The sequence below is a fragment of the Anomaloglossus baeobatrachus genome, chromosome 5, assembly GCF_048569485.1.
Source record: "Anomaloglossus baeobatrachus isolate aAnoBae1 chromosome 5, aAnoBae1.hap1, whole genome shotgun sequence".
Lineage (NCBI taxonomy): Eukaryota > Metazoa > Chordata > Amphibia > Anura > Aromobatidae > Anomaloglossus > Anomaloglossus baeobatrachus.
Genome location: NC_134357.1, coordinates 506,746,925 through 506,764,616, shown reverse-complemented (window position 1 = coordinate 506,764,616; position 17,692 = coordinate 506,746,925). Strand labels below are relative to the sequence as shown.

General features: G+C 48.1%; 1 protein-coding gene and 1 long non-coding RNA gene across 2 annotated transcripts in view; both read left to right on the top strand.

Annotated features, from left to right (window-relative positions):
- Nucleotides 1–2,762: 2,762 nt before the first annotated feature.
- On the top strand, nt 2,763–10,141 carry LOC142312011 (uncharacterized). The gene is made up of 3 exons (XR_012754322.1): nt 2,763–2,831; nt 9,743–9,887; nt 10,017–10,141. It is a non-coding gene; the product is annotated as an uncharacterized LOC142312011 (long non-coding RNA).
- Nucleotides 10,142–10,257: 116 nt separating this feature from the next.
- Nucleotides 10,258–17,692, top strand: part of LOC142312849 (uncharacterized) — a 202,909-nt gene continuing 195,474 nt past the window's right edge. The window contains 3 exon segments of the mRNA XM_075351837.1: nt 10,258–10,402; nt 10,495–10,592; nt 15,510–15,600. Coding sequence (XP_075207952.1) covers nt 10,270–10,402; nt 10,495–10,592; nt 15,510–15,600 — 322 coding nt within the window. The 5' untranslated portion in view covers nt 10,258–10,269.

Genomic DNA, 17,692 nt, shown 5'->3' with positions numbered 1-17,692 from the left:
GATGGACAGGGAGGGTCCCCGGGGAGGGGGCTCTTGCGGCACCACTGAGACCTCAGGAGCTGCTCCTGGTGGCAGACTGTCAGGCACCCTCGCCCTGCATGCCCACTGGGGAAGTGGATCTTCTGCAGCACCCCCCACAGCCGAACCTCCCAATATCTCCAGCACCTGTGCTCTGATGCAGCTCCATCCACGCTGCTGGCAGCCCCCTGCAGCTGCTCCAGAAGTTTTAAATCACCATGATTACAGTCACAGCAGGAGATGAGGTGAAGGGGGCTCAGCACCTTTTCTGCTGGCTTCACATGCTGTTCTGATAGTACCCACCCCTTCTACTGATTCTATATTCCCAACTGACCACCCCTAGCACTTAACCCAGCCCCTTAAACTTCTGACCCCCCCACAGCCTGCGCTTTCTTTCCCTGCAACCAGTGTTAACCCCTCGTTGCCCTTCAAAGTCAGTCATGAGTCACTTTGCCCATGGCTCCGCTGTGGGCTCCGTTCAGCCTATCTGTCAATATGCCAGTTTAGTGTTTGGTCCTGTGGGTGGGTGCTTGTTTGGCTGGCTATCCATGTCAAAGCCTGGGGAAGGGACACCTGAATGCTGGGCTGGGAAAAAGAAAATCTGACATTGCTGATGGTTCTTGCAAATGTGCAATGACAGGTGCAGGATGGGAGGCATCTGCACCTTTATCCTGGACAGCGGATTGGCAAGCATGTAGGACCCTGTATACTTTCTTTCTTCATCTTCACCTGGTCCACATTCAAAGCTTCCTCTTTAACTGTGAGCAGGGAGCGTTTGAGTAGAAACAGAAGCAGGATAGTTAGGCTCGAGTCACACTTGCATATGACTCGCACGAGTGCAATGTGAGAAAATCTCGCGTTGCACTTGGCCCCATGTAAGACAATGATGCGGCTCAGATCTGCGTGTATTTTTCTCAGCCATAATCGGACTGATGAAAAAATTGCAGCATGCTGCAATTGTCTGCGAGACAAGTCTTCAAGTGTATGGGTGCGAGAGAAACATCGGACTGCACTCGGATGTTATCCAAGTGCAGTACAATATACGCACATGTGACGCCCTGGACTATTCGGGTCGTCACAGGGTTATGCACAATCTGCCCTTCCCGTGCAGGGCTCAAAACCCCATGGTTCTGGGAACCTAACCTGCAGTACTTCACAAATCCTAGATACACTTTGCACCACACCTGTCAGGCACACCAGTGGGCTGCTTAAGCAGGAATGCGGCCGCCCACCCAGGGGTCAGACAGTGAGGTGGGAGGTGTCAAGTTCAGTTGAGTTGTAGCCCTCGAGCTGTGAGGAGCTCTGAGGAAGCTGGGAGTTGTAGCTCCCAGGGGAGAAGCAGAATAGGTCGCAGACAGTGGCCTGGACCTAGAGGAGTCGGACCACTGGTCGCAGGGGATTGAGGCTAGGTGCTTGGAACCCGTCAAGGAGGACGGTGGGCAGCCTGGTCCTATCACCGGTACGGGGCCGAAGGCACGTCGGGGTACACGGACCCTAGATCGGGGAGAAGCTTCAGGCGACCTGGCAATTAACCTGCGGAGGACAGGGCCTTTATGAACTGTTCTCACGAAGCTCAGAGATCATGGGCACGAGCGCAACGAGGGGGATAGGGCTTTCCTAGCAAGCGGCCCACTGAAATCCCAAGCATGAGCTCCTTAGAGCAGGCTCCTTCACTTAGCCACAGTGGGGAGCGGGGCCCGGAAAACTCCAAGCTACCGGGCCACAACGGACAATCTATATTGGTGCCAGGAGGCAGGTGACGGACCACCAGGCAGTGCTGCAGAGGACGGGACCCGGATGAGCTCCCCTCAGGAGACAGCGGCAGTCAGAGACTTGGTTTACCCTGTTGTCAGCATCTGCATCATTGCTGAGTGAGTACCCGACTGACCCCTGCACTGCGTCCCCGCATCACCATCCAGAGTCCCGGGGCCTACCCCTACCCGTGGAGGGTAACGTCATCTTGCTGCAACACTCCATCACCAACTCCCAACGGCAGCGGCGTTACTCCCAATTACCGTACACCACGGGTGGCGTCACGAACTACATCTGTCCCCTGTAAATAGTCCCCCTTTTTCATTTGAGTGTGCCCCTAGCCCCCGGGTCCGGAGACCCTCGAGCCACGAGTAATCAGCGGTCCAATCCGCTGCACGGGCGGCACACACAGGCTGACAATTAAGGAGATAGGGAGATTAATCCCTCCCTCTCCTCCGCAGCGCCACTCAGCTTCGCAGCTGTGACCCGATCACATGACACTCAGCTCATGCTCGCAGCAGAGCCTGAGCCAGAGGTCATTAGAATATGGCATCCGATGCCATACGCTAATGTGACTCCAGCCTTACACTGATTATGGTGTTATCAGCCTCCTCGTTGATTGCTCAAACTTGCAGAACTTCACAGATGTCATGCATTCATGCCCACTCATCGGTTCCTATATGTGGAAGCTGATTGGAATACCGACAGGCATATAATAGCTGGTATTGAAAAGTGCTACGGAATATGTGCTTTGGGTGCTATATAAATAAAAATTAAATTATGTATGTGAGGGCCCTCCCACTTCCCAAATTTCTGTTAGAGGGCCACCTGTGGGTTGTGGGCTCTCCCAAATAAATGAGTGGAAATCACTGTCTTATCATCTACCATTCTGGAAAGATCCGCAGCTCTGCTGACAGGACCTGTGATGATGTCACAGTCATGTGATCAGTCACATGGGGGAGGAGTCAGAGGAGAGGTTGTAGGAAGTGAAGTGTTTTCCTCTGTAGGAAGTGGCTGCATGTAAGAGAAGAATCTGGAGGAGAAGTCTGCACTGGAGACCGGTAATGAGGGGACGGAGGGAACAGGACTCAGTGCTGGGGGAAAGAACCGGGGCTCTCTACACATAGGAAACAGCCAGAAACACAGGAGAAGCTGGAGGAGAAGTCTGCACTGGAGACCGGTAATGAGGGGCTGGAGACGGAGGGAACAGGGCTCAGTGCTGGGGGAAAGGACCGGGGCTCTCTACACATAGGAAACACAGGAGAAGCTGGAAGAGAAGTCTGCACTGGAGACCGGTAATGAGGGGACGGAGGGAACAGGACTCAGTGCTGGGGAAAAGGACCGGGGCTCTCTACACATAGGAAACACAGGAGAAGCTGGAAGAGAAGTCTGCACTGGAGACCGGTAATGAGGGGACGGAGGGAACAGGACTCAGTGCTGGGGAAAAGGACCAGGGCTCTCTACACATAGGAAACAGCCGGAAACACAGGAGAAGCTGGAGGAGAAGTCTGCACTGGAGACCGGTAATTAGGGGACGGAGGGAACAGGACTCAGTGCTGGGGGAAAGGACCAGGGCTCTCTACACATAGGAAACAGCCGGAAACACAGGAGAAGCTGGAGGAGAAGTCTGCACTGGAGACCGGTAATGAGGGGACAGGGACAGAGGGAACAGGACTCAGTGCTGGGGGAAAGGACCGGGGCTCTCTACACATAGGAAACAGCCGGAAACACAGGAGAAGCTGGAGGAGAAGTCTGCACTGGAGACCGGTAATGAGGGGACGGAGGGAACAGGTCTCAGTGCTGAGGAAAGGACCGAGGCTGTCTACACATAGGAAAGAGTCGGAAACACAGGAGAAGCTGGAGAAGTCTGCAGTGGAGACTGGTAATGAGGGGCTGGAGACGGAGGGAACAGGACTCAGTGCTGGGGGAAAGGATGGGGGCTCTCTACACATAGGAAACACAGGAGAAGCTGGAAGAGAAGTCTGCACTGGAGACCGGTAATGAGGGGCTGGGGACGGAGGGAACAGGACTCAGTGCTGGGGGAAAGGACCGGGGCTCTCTGCACATAGGAAACAGCCGGAAACACAGGAGAAGCTGGAGGAGAAGTCTGCACTGGAGACCGGTAATGAGGGGCCGGGGACAGAGGGAACAGGACTCAGTGCTGGGGTAAAGGACCGGGGCTCTCTACACATAGGAAACAGCCGGAAACACAGTAGAAGCTGGAGGAGAAGTCTGCACTGGAGACCGGTAATGAGGGGCCGGGGACAGAGGGAACAGGACTCAGTGCTGGGGGAAAGGACCGGGGCTCTCTACACATAGGAAACAGCCAGAAACACAGGAGAAGCTGGAGGAGAAGTCTGCACTGGAGACCGGTAATGAGGGGACGGGGACAGAGGGAACAGGACTCAGTGCTGGGGGAAAGGACCGGGGCTCTCTACACATAGGAAACAGCCGGAAACACAGGAGAAGCTGGAGGAGAAGTCTGCACTGGAGACCGGTAATGAGGGGCCGGGGACAGAGGGAACAGGACTCAGTGCTGGGGTAAAGGACCGGGGCTCTCTACACATAGGAAACAGCCGGAAACACAGTAGAAGCTGGAGGAGAAGTCTGCACTGGAGACTGGTAATGAGGGGCTGGGGACGGAGGGAACAGGACTCAGTGCTGGGGGAAAGGACCGGGGCTCTCTGCACATAGGAAACAGCCGGAAATAGGAGAAGCTGGAGGAGAAGTCTGCACTGGAGACCGGGAATGAGGGGCCGGGGACGGAGGGAACAGGACTCAGTGCTGGGGGAAAGGACCGGGGCTCTCTAAACATAGGAAACAGCCCGAAACACAGGAGAAGCTGGAGGAGAAGTCTTCACTGGAGAACGGTAATGAGGGGCCGGGGACGGAGGGAACAGGACTCAGTGCTGGGGGAAAGGACCGGGGCTCTCTAAACATAGGAAACAGCCCGAAACACAGGAGAAGCTGGAGGAGAAGTCTTCACTGGAGAACGGTAATGAGGGGCCAGGGACGGAACAGGACTCAGTGCTGGGGGAAAGGATCGGGGCTCTCTACACATAGGAAACAGCCAGAAACACAGGAGAAGCTGGAGGAGAAGTCTGCACTGGAGACCGGTAATGAGGGGCCGGGGACAGAGGGAACAGGACTCAGTGCTGGGGTAAAGGACCGGGGCTCTCTACACATAGGAAACAGCCAGAAACACAGGAGAAGCTGGAGGAGAAGTCTGCACTGGAGACCGGTAATGAGGGGCCGGGGACAGAGGGAACAGGACTCAGTGCTGGGGTAAAGGACCGGGGCTCTCTACACATAGGAAACAGCCGGAAACACAGTAGAAGCTGGAGGAGAAGTCTGCACTGGAGACTGGTAATGAGGGGCTGGGGACGGAGGGAACAGGACTCAGTGCTGGGGGAAAGGACCGGGGCTCTCTGCACATAGGAAACAGCCGGAAATAGGAGAAGCTGGAGGAGAAGTCTGCACTGGAGACCGGGAATGAGGGGCCGGGGACGGAGGGAACAGGACTCAGTGCTGGGGGAAAGGACCGGGGCTCTCTAAACATAGGAAACAGCCCGAAACACAGGAGAAGCTGGAGGAGAAGTCTTCACTGGAGAACGGTAATGAGGGGCCGGGGACGGAGGGAACAGGACTCAGTGCTGGGGGAAAGGACCGGGGCTCTCTAAACATAGGAAACAGCCCGAAACACAGGAGAAGCTGGAGGAGAAGTCTTCACTGGAGAACGGTAATGAGGGGCCAGGGACGGAACAGGACTCAGTGCTGGGGAAAAAGACCAGGACATAGGAAACACAGGAGAATCTGGAGGAGAAGTTCACACTGGAGATCGGTAATGAGGAGCTGAAGGGAAGAATTGAAGCAGCAGCACTCACCATTTGTGTCCATGATTCTTATCACCAAATGCAAGGTGCATGGAAGGTGGAACGTTTCGCTCCTGTTAAGCCACGCTTCAATAGGTCCTGAAGGTGGAGGAAAAGTATGTACTGCTGACCATTAATGAGGAGCCGGGGACAGAGGGAACAAGATTCAGTGCTGGTGGAAAGGATCAGGGCTCTCTGCACATAGGAAACACAGGAGAAGCTGAAGAAGTCTGCAGTGGTGGCCGATAATGAGGAGTCGGGGATGGAACTATAAGGCTATGTTCACACGCTGTGTTTTTGGTCAGTTTTTGCTGCAGAATTTTCTTGAGAAATTCTTGTAAGCTTTCTGCAGACATTCCCCAGCAAAACCTATGGCAAAAAAAAATTAGCTGTGCGCACACTGCGTTTTTTTCTTAAGAAAATTCTTTCAGTAGATTTTCTTAAGAAAAAGAATGCGCATGTCACTTCTTATCTGCAGCTAACTGCGTTATTTCACTCCATTGACTGTAATGTAATCAGGAAATAGCACAGGAATAACGCAGGTAGCAAGTGATGTGCGTTATACCTGCGTTATTCCCGCCTTATTTCGCATTTTCGGGACATAGCGTACATCCCTGCCCTGCGTTTTGCAGGGAAGTGATGTCACTAGGACAGGAAGAGGAAGAAAAAGCGAAAAAAAAAGCGTGTGCTCCGCTGTATTTTTACTTTCCAGCCGGGTAAACACACAGCGGCGGCCCGGTATTCTCAGGCAGGAAAGGGTGATAGACAGGGTTAATGCCCTCCCCCTCCTCCTGCAGCCGAGAATCTCAGCCGCAGCTGCCCCGGAACTGTCGCATCCATTATGCGACAGTCCCGGAGTGTCCCCGGCTCTTCCAGATGCCGTGATGCGGTGGCAATCCAGGTAATAAGGAGTTAACGGGAACCAATAGCTGCCGCTAAGTCCAAGATTAGTAATGGCAGTGTCTATGACTCGCCGTCACTAATCTGTAAGTGAAAGTAAAGAAACACACACACACACACACACCAAAAAATCCTTTATTTTGAATAAAAGACATAAAGCCCCTCTTTCTCCAGTTTATTAACCCCTCCCAAACACACAGCTCCGACGTAATCCACAGCGATGTCCTGCGGCGCTTCCAGCCCTGCTCCAGCCGCGTGTGACAGTTCCCCACACAGCCTCGGTCAGGGAGCGAATGCTGAATGCACTCCCTGAGCGAGTGCAGAGGTGACTCCAGGACATTTCTCACGGCCGGTGATGTGAACACACTACTGGCCGCGAGAAGTGCAGTATGTGTGGGGGGGGGGACATCATAAATAAAGCTGGAATATCTATCCCTCTATTGTCTGTCTGTCTGTCTATCTCTCTATTATCTATCTATTCCCCTAAATATCTATTATCTATCTTTATCTATTATCTATCTATTATCTATCTATATCTATCTATTCCCCTAAATATCTATTATCTATCTATATCTATCTATCAATCCATCTATCCCTCTATCTATCATCTATCTATCTCTGTATTATCTATTTTTTTTTCCATTTTCAACATGCTTTATTGCTGTAAAGGCATTAAAAAACGCAGGGAGCAACCTGAAAAAAATGCACCAAAAACGCACCAAAACGCACCTGCGTTATTGGTGCGTTTTTTAACGCAGGTGCACTAATCCTTCACTCAAGAAATTTCTTAAGAAAAATCATTTTTCTAGTGTGAACATAGCCTAAGGCCACATGCACATGTTGAGTATTTGATGAGCTTTTTACCTCAGTATTTGTAAGTCAAAAGCAGGGGTGGGTAAAATAATACAGAAGTGGTGCCCGTGTTTCTAATATTTTTTTACTCTGATTGTTCCACTCCTTGGTTTGGCTTACAAATACTGAGGTAAAAAGCTCACCAGATTAATGTATGCAAATCGCCTAGGGCCCTGGATCAAAAGGTCCCTTTGGCATATATGATAAAATCAATGCTACTAGACACCTGCAAGTTTTGGAGGTCAAATTAGGATAGAACCACTGTAATATTTTTATAGTGACCAATTAAATTTCTCTCACTAAACAAAATCCCCTGAAAACATATCTATATTTATTTTAATTTGAAAACTGCTATAGACATAAACATATTGATACATACATTTCTGAAAGGTTCCAGATTCCTATGAGTCGAGAAAGGGAAGGGAACAGGGACTCTTTTACCCTATATATTTCCCTTACTGGATGCAGAGGTTGAACAAAACCAAGATGCTCAGTATGAGCCTTGGTGGCCGATTTTAATAATAGTACTTAGCTTTAGTAGATCATTTTCTGTGTTTTGTGTTTATTTTTATTTACACGATTAGTAGTGGGGGGGTCTCATAGACCCCTACCCATTACTAATCTGGGCCTTTGTAGCAGTTGTGTTTTTTTGACAAATCACAGCTGTCATTAACCTCTTATATTATCGCAATCGGGATGAGCCGTGTAAGTGCCAGGATTCGCGCATCTTATGGATGAGCCAATTCTGTGGTAACTGTAGGCTATTATTGTTAGGCTGGGGAGGGCTAATAACCATGGGCCTCCCCAGCCTCTGAATACCAGTCCCATCTTGGTTGGGTATAAAAAAAAAAAAAAAAGCCAAGTGTAGTCCCCGTATTTTGATACACCACCAAGATGAAGCATACAGCTGGGGCCTGCAGCCTCCTGCTGTCTGCTTTATCTGTGCTGGATATCAAAATACGGGGAACCCAAATCCATTTTTTTCAATCATTTATTTTTACACTCCACTTCGGGGACCCAGAAAGGTAATGTGAGGGAAACCAATCACAGATGCCGACAAAGAGGGTGGGCAGGGAATTGGTGAATATCCATAAGGTTTACTGAGTGGACCCGGAAGCAATGTGACAGCAGCGGTGGAACTCCTTAAGAATAACTGTCCTGCTTTAATCACCATTTTTTTATTTTTACCTATGCAGCCAAACCCAAACAGTAACATGAGGTTCGCGTTCGCCAATTATTGCTTGTGAGTTAAAGGTGCTTAGCACTCATCTAGATAAATTCCTTGAGGGTCTAGTTTCCAAAATTGGGTCACTTGTGGGGGAGCTCTATTATTAAGGCATATCAGGGGCTCTCCAAACGTGATATAGCACCACTAATAATTCCAGCCAAATTTGCATTCAAAAAGTTAAATGGCGCTTCTTCCCTTCTGTGCCCTGTCATGCACCCAAACAGTAGTTTTACACCACACTTGTGGTATCAGAATACTCAGGAGAACTTCCACAACTAATTGTATGGTGAATTTTCTCTTGTTACTCTTGTGAAAATGCAAAATTTGGGACTAAAGTAACATATTTGTGGGGAAAATGTAAAAACTAATTTTTTTCCTTCCACAATGCTTTACTTCTTGCAAAGCACCTGAAGAGTTAATAAATTTAACTTCAAATAGAATGTGGTCCCTAAAAAAAGTTTTGTAAATGTTGTTGGAAAAATGAGAAATTGCTGATAAAATTTTAACCCTTCTAATGTTCTAACAAACAAAAATATGTTTTAAAAATGGTGCTGATGTAAAGTAGACGTGGGAAGTTAACTATATTGCAGAATAACTGGTTTAAGAGCATAAAAAATAAAAGTTTGACATTTTCAAAAACGGCACCAAATTTCTGATATGTTTTCACAAATACAAAAAGTATTGTCCAAAATTTGTAATTTTAGTATATAAAATGAGACTGGTCAGAAAAGAAAAATTTGGCCAGGTCATGAAGGTGAAAACAGGGTGGGTGGAGAAGAGGTTAATGTTCTATCATCTGTGCCCCACGGCCCCGATTCTGCCATCCCAATATCTGTGGATGTTCCTGCACTTTATAACTGTGTCTACTTTTTATGAAATATTTATTAAAGATTCAGCTATTTTAGATTTTTCCTTTTAAAATTTATTCTGTGATTTTGGTGCTGGATTGGAGATATTCTGTGATAAATCTCTGTGTGTGACTATAGTTGGATTGTGTGTTATACCGGGGGCAGGACGGGGCCAGAACTGGATGTAGTGATCATGTGAAGCCGGTAGCAGCTCCGGAGATTTCTGACATGGGATCTTTCTGATGTTACATCGTCATCTTCTCCCCATTCAGGTCCCTACAATATCGGATCCTCTCAGATCTTCTATATAAGAGAATTTTCCTGATTGACCCATCAAGGATGGATAGGGACAGGGACAAGATGGCGGAGAGGATATTACACCTCACCCTAGAGATCCTCTTCCGGCTTACTGGAGAGGTGAGAGATTCTGATGACGTCACATTACATCATTCTTATCTATGGGAATAACAGATGGACAGAACTGGAGAGGTGAGGACTCTGGAAATGTCTGTAGTGAGATCTATTAATGTGTCTCTCCATATCCAGGATTACACAGTAGTGAAGAAGACCTCTAGTGAGCGCTGTCAGGCCCCTGTGTCTGAGGGATGGGGAATACCTCTGAGCCCAATCACGGGGCCTCCACCTCACCCCCTGATACATGAGGACATCAATGACCAGAAGATCCTAGAACTCACCTACAAAATGATTGAGCTGCTGACTGGAGAGGTGACATTGCTGGGAATGCTGAGACATTATACAGTAACGCTATGAAGGGATCGGAGGATGACGGTATCATTGTATGTGTCAGGTTCCTATAAGGTGTCAGGATGTCACCGTCTATTTCTCCATGGAGGAGTGGGAGTATTTAGAAGGACACAAAGATCTGTACAAGGACGTCATGATGGAGGTTCCCCAGCCCCTCACATCACCAGGTAATAGACAGGACTAAATATACATGGACTATAATTATCTGAATTATCTGTATGTAAAGAATGATTTCAGTCCCTGTATGTGTTTCCTACAGTTGTATCCAGAAAGAGGACAACACCAGAGAGATGTCCCCATCCTCTTCTTCCACAGGACTGTAAAGAAGAAAATCTCAATGTTCCTCAGGATGATCAGGTAGATGGAGGGAAGGTGTCATGAAATCTTCCCTATGATGTGTATGTAAGAAACAGGTCCAAAATGCAACACACTTAGGCTAGGTTCACATTTCCGTTGTTTTGCATCAGTCACATGCGTTGCTTGACGCATGTGACTGATGCGTTGTACAACGGATGACAAAGAACAGAAATCATTGTCGGACTCCGTTGTGTGCGGGGGGTGGAGCGCGAGGGGGCGGAGCCGAGCGGGGCCATGGCGCTGAGGACGTCAGTGCAGCGGGGACTGCACGGCTGGGGACAAGTGAGTGTGTGTGAGTGTGTACACATGCGGAGTGCGGGAGGGGGCAGAGCCGAGCGGGGAAGTGTCGGCCTCCTTGCACACGTATCCAGGGTAAATATCGGGTAACTAAAAGCAAAGCTCTTTTTGCTTGGTTATCCGATATTTATCTTGGATACCAGCGTACACCGCTTAGCGCTGGCTCCCTGCACACGTAACCACTGTAAATATCGGGTAACTAACCAAAGCGCATTGCTTGGTTACCCGATGTGTATCCTGGTTATGGGTGCAGGGAGCCAGAGAGAGCATGCGCAGCAAAATCCTACGGATTGCGCTGCTCAAAAAACGTTACAGGCTGCGTTGCTCCCGCCCGGCGGTCAGTTAAAAAACGACTGACCTCGACGCAGCGGATGCAACGCAGCATCATCAGTCGCAATCCGTCACTAATAGAAGTCTATGGGGAAAAACTGGATTCCTGAAAAATATTTTGCAGGATACCGTAATTCCTCAAGGCGACGGATTGTGACTGATGCAAAACAATGGAAATGTGAACCTAGCCTTAGAAGGATGACGCAGTGTTGATTTTATATGGTATTTATTATTTACACAGGTTGATATGAGGCTTGGGAACTCAATGTAGGTTCCCGGGGTACAGTATATGAGCTTAAAAATACTCATCAAATATGGATTCAGGTTATACGTACAATGACCATAACTCTTAGCAGCATGTTACCCTAAGAACCACCTTGTAATAACACTCCTTTACCAGAAAAAGATGTAACCCAATTAACGATTGTCAAGTCACCCATTAATACAGTCATCTTCCTTGAGAGGTTATAAGCAGCGCCTGTGGCTTGACCACACAGCTTGGGCTTGTGGTTTTGACCATCAGCATCTGCGGCTTCACCATGTGGCGTGGACTCAGAGTTGTGACAAGCGGTGTCGGCCGGTGGCTCATGGGAGCGACTTGACTCACACACTTCACAGTCTGCAATGAGTTCGCTCCTTCAGCTAGGAGGGTAACATCACGCACCCTTGCACATACATCTGCTCGCTTCTGTTTCTTGGTGCCAATCCCGCCCTTTTGTCAACGTCCTACACTTTAATATTTTTCTTATTTTCTTTATATTGTCCTCTCATCTCTACTTGTAAATACAATATTCTTTTCCAATGGAGGCACATAACTTATACAGTTTCCATCAGTTACACCCAGTAGTTTTCACTGACCCTCTATTTTTCCTCATAGGACTTTTCCTGACTCCTTTTCCATGCAGTCCACTCCTCTGTACAGTCAGTCAGGGTAATACTTAGCCACTGTCCTTGTCACCTCAGGCTTCCCACAAACACTTAGCTACCTTTCTGGACCTTCAGCTCAAATCCACAAGAGTTGTTTCTTCTACTTCATTAACACATATGTAATCTGGCCCCAAATCCTACCATCTTTACTCCAGTTTCTCGGCCTCTTAGTGGTCATTTTAGAAACACAATGTCTTCATCCTTCCTTGTCACACACACTGGTCCGGCCTTCTCCTCGCGTCTCTGTATTTCATTTCCTCTCTCTCAAACTCCAAGGGGTACTTTGCACGCTACGACATCGCTACTGCAATATCGTCAGGGTCAAATCGAAAGTGACTCACATCCGGCGCCAGTAACGATGTCGCAACATGTAAAGCCGCAGGAGCGAGGAACATCTTACCTGCGTCCCGCCGGCTATGCGGAAGGAAGGAGGTGGGCGGGATGTTTACGTCCTGCTCATCTCCGCCCCTCCGCTTCTATTGGCTGCCTGCCGTGTGACGTCGCTATGATGCTGCACGACCCGCCCCCTTAGTAAGGAGGCGGGTTGCCGGCCAGAGCGACGTTGCAGGGCAGGTAAGTGCATGTGAAACTGCCGTAGCGATAATGTTCGCTGCGGCAGCTATCACAAGATATCGTATGTGCGATGGGGGTGGGTACTATCGCGCTCGGCATTGCTAGCATCGGCTAGCGATGTCTCAGCGTGCAAAGTACCCCTAAATCTACAACTGATCTCTAACAGCCTATTTACAGAGTCTATTTACAGATTAAAACTTTACTCTTTTTCCTTAGTTTTTTGGACACATAATATCACATCTCAAGTGCAACAATGAGCAGTACATGGTGCCACAACGTCACTGTACAGAGCCCCACATAGGAAATGTGTGCTAGAATTACAGTCTATTGTTTATAAAATGAGTCAACTAGAAACCTCTCCAAAGACTCCCACCAGCTGCAGGACTGACCCTCTGTAACTCTCCTCTGCCCAGCTGCAGGGCTGACCCTCTGTAAATCTTCCTCTGCCCAGCTGCAGGGCTGACCCTCTGTAACTCTTCCTCTGCCCAGCTGCAGGACTGACCCTCTGTAACTCTCCTCTGCCCAGCTGCAGGGCTGACCCTCTGTAAATCTTCCCCTGCCCAGCTGCAGGGCTGACCCTCTGTAACTCTTCCTCTGCCCAGCTGCAGGGCTGACCCTCTGTAACTCTCCTCTGCCCAACTGCAGGGCTGACGCGCTGTAACTCTCCACTGCCCGGCTGAGAGGCTGACCCAATGTAACTCTTCTCTGCCCAACTGCAGGGCTGACGCGCTGTAACTCTCCCCTGTCCAGCTGAAGGTCTGACCCTCTGTAACTCTCCTCTGCCCAACTGCAGGGCTGACTCGCTGTAACTCTCCCCTGTCCAGCTGCAGTGCTGACCCTCTGTAACGCTCCCTTGCCCAGCTGCAGGGCTGACCCTCTGTAACTCTCTTCTGCCCAGCTGAGAGGCTGACCCTTTGTAACTCTCCTCTGCCAACTGCAGGGCTGACTCGCTGTAACTCTCCCCTGTCCAGCTGCAGGGCTGACCCTCTGTAACTCTTCTCTGCCCAGCTGAGAGGCTGACCCACCTGTAACTGTCCCTTGCCGAGCTGCCTACTCTCCTATGACTTTCATATAAAAGTAATTACAACAAAACATAGTATCAACCATATAATTACAGTACTTAGCATAAGAGTCCTTTAATACCAGTATATCCTTCAGCATCACATGTAAAGCTTTATGTCACACAGCAAGTCTCTCCATTGGGTACCAGGATCTTCTATTTCTTTACACCAGGAACATGACATTACTTCTTCTTCCTTCCCCGGCCTTCACAGTCCTCAGATCTTAAACATATAAAGCATCTCTGTGCCAAGGTAGATGAGGTTGTTCAAAGAATGTCAGCTCCTCCATCTAATTTGCAGCAACTGCAAGTAATTATCCTGTTGGCAGTGACCAGTATTCCTGGGGAACAATCTCATCACCTAGAGGAATCTGATGTGATGAATTTGTGCTGACCCCGTGCCAGCAGCCGGCGCTGCTCGGGCCCAGACCTTCAGGGGTGGTGCCTCGAGGGTCTCGCAGACACGCCGAATATACGGGCTGGGCCGTATTAAGTTCATGACGCCACCCACGGTGCGTGGTGAGTTGGGACACCACCGCTGCAGTTACGGGGCACCCGGGGGAGATGTTGCGCAGCAAGTTGTTAACCCCTCCGTGGGCAGGGATGGTGGCCCTGGGACCCGGTGGCTGAGGTGCAAGGGGATTGCAACCGCAAGATGGTGCAGGTGTACTCACTGTTAGTAAAACACACAAGTCTCTGGTAAACCAAGGTGATGGTGGCAGTTGCCTCGGCCGGTCGCATTCAGGGTCCCCCGTCCAGCTGGTGGTCTCTATCTCTGTCCTCTGCACTGTTTTAAGTAGAAATAACTTCCTAGTGTGAAACGTAGGAGTCCGCTCCCGGCTGGATGTGGCCTAAGAAGCCGTGCCCGCAGACGCCGGCCCGTGGGATCTATGGGCCCTGGCGGTGACCTCTTATCCCTAATCAGTGCGCTGTTGTCTTCTATGAGGGACTTTGGGTGGGACAGGACCTCTAGTCCTGGCCTCAATCAGTTAATTAACCAGTCCAGTCGTTTCTGGTTTCCGGCTTCAGGGTCCGAGTACCCCCATTGTGCTACGGTTTCCGGGTCGGTTCCCCGTGTCGGTACCGGCGAGCCACTACCCTGTCCCGGTCCACCTCGGTTCTACCGAGGCGTCTTCCCGTCTCCTGCTGATGGAGACCACCGTCTGCCACCTAGCCAAAGGCACCAGGGCCCCTACCCAGCCCCTACCCAGCCCCAGCACACCTCCTCTCAACTTGAACTTCAGAATAAGACTACTGTTTTCCCGCCCTGGGCTGTCTAAACCCTTAGGTGGGCATGCACCAACTGCCTGGTCACGCCCACTGGTGTGTCTATCTTTCCCTAAAGGGGGGTGACTAGGGTTTCAGGTCGGCTGTGTGTCACCTAATGAGGGAATGGTGTAATGCAGCGGCCTATCTGTGACTACCTGGATTCTCCAGGGCGTCACAAATTGCTGCAGTTCTGAAGACCGATGGAGGCCGAACGTGCTCCTAGATGGGGGTCTCTAATAATGTGGCCATTCAGTGTATGGTTTATACTTGGTGCAGATGACATGATAAAGATGATCATAGACATTAGATGTTGTCTGGATCTTCTCACAATTTTCTGGTTACCGAGACTGCTGGTTACAATTAGGAGGCGACAGGTTGGATTTTGTTTGATCTTTGTTGTTTTTCAAATCATTTCACCAAACATCTCCATTTGTCTGTGACTTTTAAAACATTTATTTCAGGATGAAGATCTGACCCATATGAATACTACAGAGACATTTGTGATAGGTGATGAGTGGTGTAAAGAGGAGATTCCTACAGATAACCGCCCAGGTGAGTAGTGATCACTAAATGCAGAGAAGTGACAGATTTGTTGGGGATGAGTGTTTTAAGATTTAGAGACTGTTTCATTAATGTTGGCATGGTGATTCCCGTCTTCTTAATGAAGAGCTGCGGTGGGGTAAGTTATGCTGAATTCATTACGATGTGTTTGAAATTTAATGAATTTGGCACATCTCAGAATCAAGAGTCTTGCCAGAAATGGTATTAAAGTTAGGGATCGACCAGAGCAACATTTTTGATGGGCGTCAGTTATGCTACTACAGTGGCATAACTCTTGAGGGATTTGGTGGATACCACCAAGCCTTGTCAATGCTGCACTCACTTTGGTGGACTTGGCTGAGACTGGCGTGAAAATGTCAAAAATTACTAGAGTTTTGTGACACTTTGAGCAAAAGGTTTGCGACTTTTCTGTGTTCTGTGCCAGAAAACTATTATAAACAGTTTGATAAATTGGCCCCTTTGTGCTAAAAAAATGCTTTTTTACATGATCATGTAGGAAGGTTTCTTCCCTGTATCCATAATCCATTTCTGAGTTGCTGAAAAGGAGATACCAATTTAAACGATTCACAGAAAAAACGATCAAAAGGGAGTAACCCGAAAATATAAATCACAGAAAAAATACTCAAAAAAAATAAACAATTTAGCCCCAAGAAATGTTACCCTGTTACCCTAGGGCTAAATTGTTTATGCTTTTTTTTACATGAAAAGAATACTGTATGTTTACTTTATCCTACTACAGTACTCTATAATTATTTTTTTTTTACATTGTTCTACAAATAATACATATAGTCCAAGTTTCTGTATTTGAGAGATATATGCCAAATCTATATATAAATTTACAATTTATATAAGTCTTTTTTTCAATGCATGGTTAACTATTGGATCTGGATGATAATTATTTTATGTTTTTCTGAACACCCCCCACCTTCACTTCACGTTTTCAATATATTGATATTCAATAAAAGTTTAACGAAAAATTTTAGGAGTATTTTTTCTGTGATTTATAGAGATACCAATTTACAGTCCGGCCCATCACAGGTCCTTGTGGTCAAGGGATGTCTCTAAATAAACATTACCAGTCAGCCACAGGCTTCACTGTTATGTACAAGAGAATTTTCTCCTTTTAAAAACCTCAATATTATTCTTCTATAAATGCTATAAATACTGATCTATACAGTTATCTCTACACTTGGTCAAAATTATTGTTATTCTGAACAGTTAAGCAAGTTGAAGATAAATTGATCTCTAAAAGGCATAAAGTTAAAGAGGACATATTTACTTTGTATTTTAGAAAATAAATTATATTCATCTTTTACATTTTAAAAATTACTAAAAGGAGAATGGGGTGATGCAATGATCCAAACGTTTGGGCAGACTAGGAGATGTGTGTCCAGACAGCTTTGTCTAAGGCATGGGTCCCCAACTCCAGTCCTCGAGGGCCGCCAACAGTACATGTTTTCAGGATTTCCTTAGTATTGCACATGTGATAATTTAATCACCTGCACAGGTGATGATTCCAACACCCATGCAATGCTAAGGAAATCCTGAAAACATGCACTGTTGGCGGCCCTCGAGGACTGGAGTTGGGGAACCCTGGTCTAAGGTTTCAGACCTTAATTAGCCTGTTAGGGTTATGACTTGTTCACTATCATCGTTAGGAAAGGCCAGGTGATGCAAATTTCCCAGCTTTATAAAAAACAGCCTCCTCTGACCTTGTGCCAAAACAAGCAGCCATGGGTTAATCTAAGCAGCTGCCTAGCACTCTGAAAATGAAAATGGTGGAGGCCCAGGTGCTCTTTCCTCAGTTTGAAATGTAATTAAGAAATGGCAGTTAACAGAAATAGTGGAGGTCAAGATAAGGTCTGGAACAGCAAACTATTTCTGTGAGAGCTGCTTGTAGGATTGCTAGAGAGACAAATTAGAACCCCCGCTTGACTGCAAAAGACCTTCTGGAAGATTGGCAGACTCAAGTTGTGGTACATTCTTCTTCTGTTCAGAGACACCTGCACAAATATGGCCTTTGTGTAAGAGTCATCAGAAGAAAATCTCTCCTGCATCCTCACCATAAAATTCAGCATCAGTA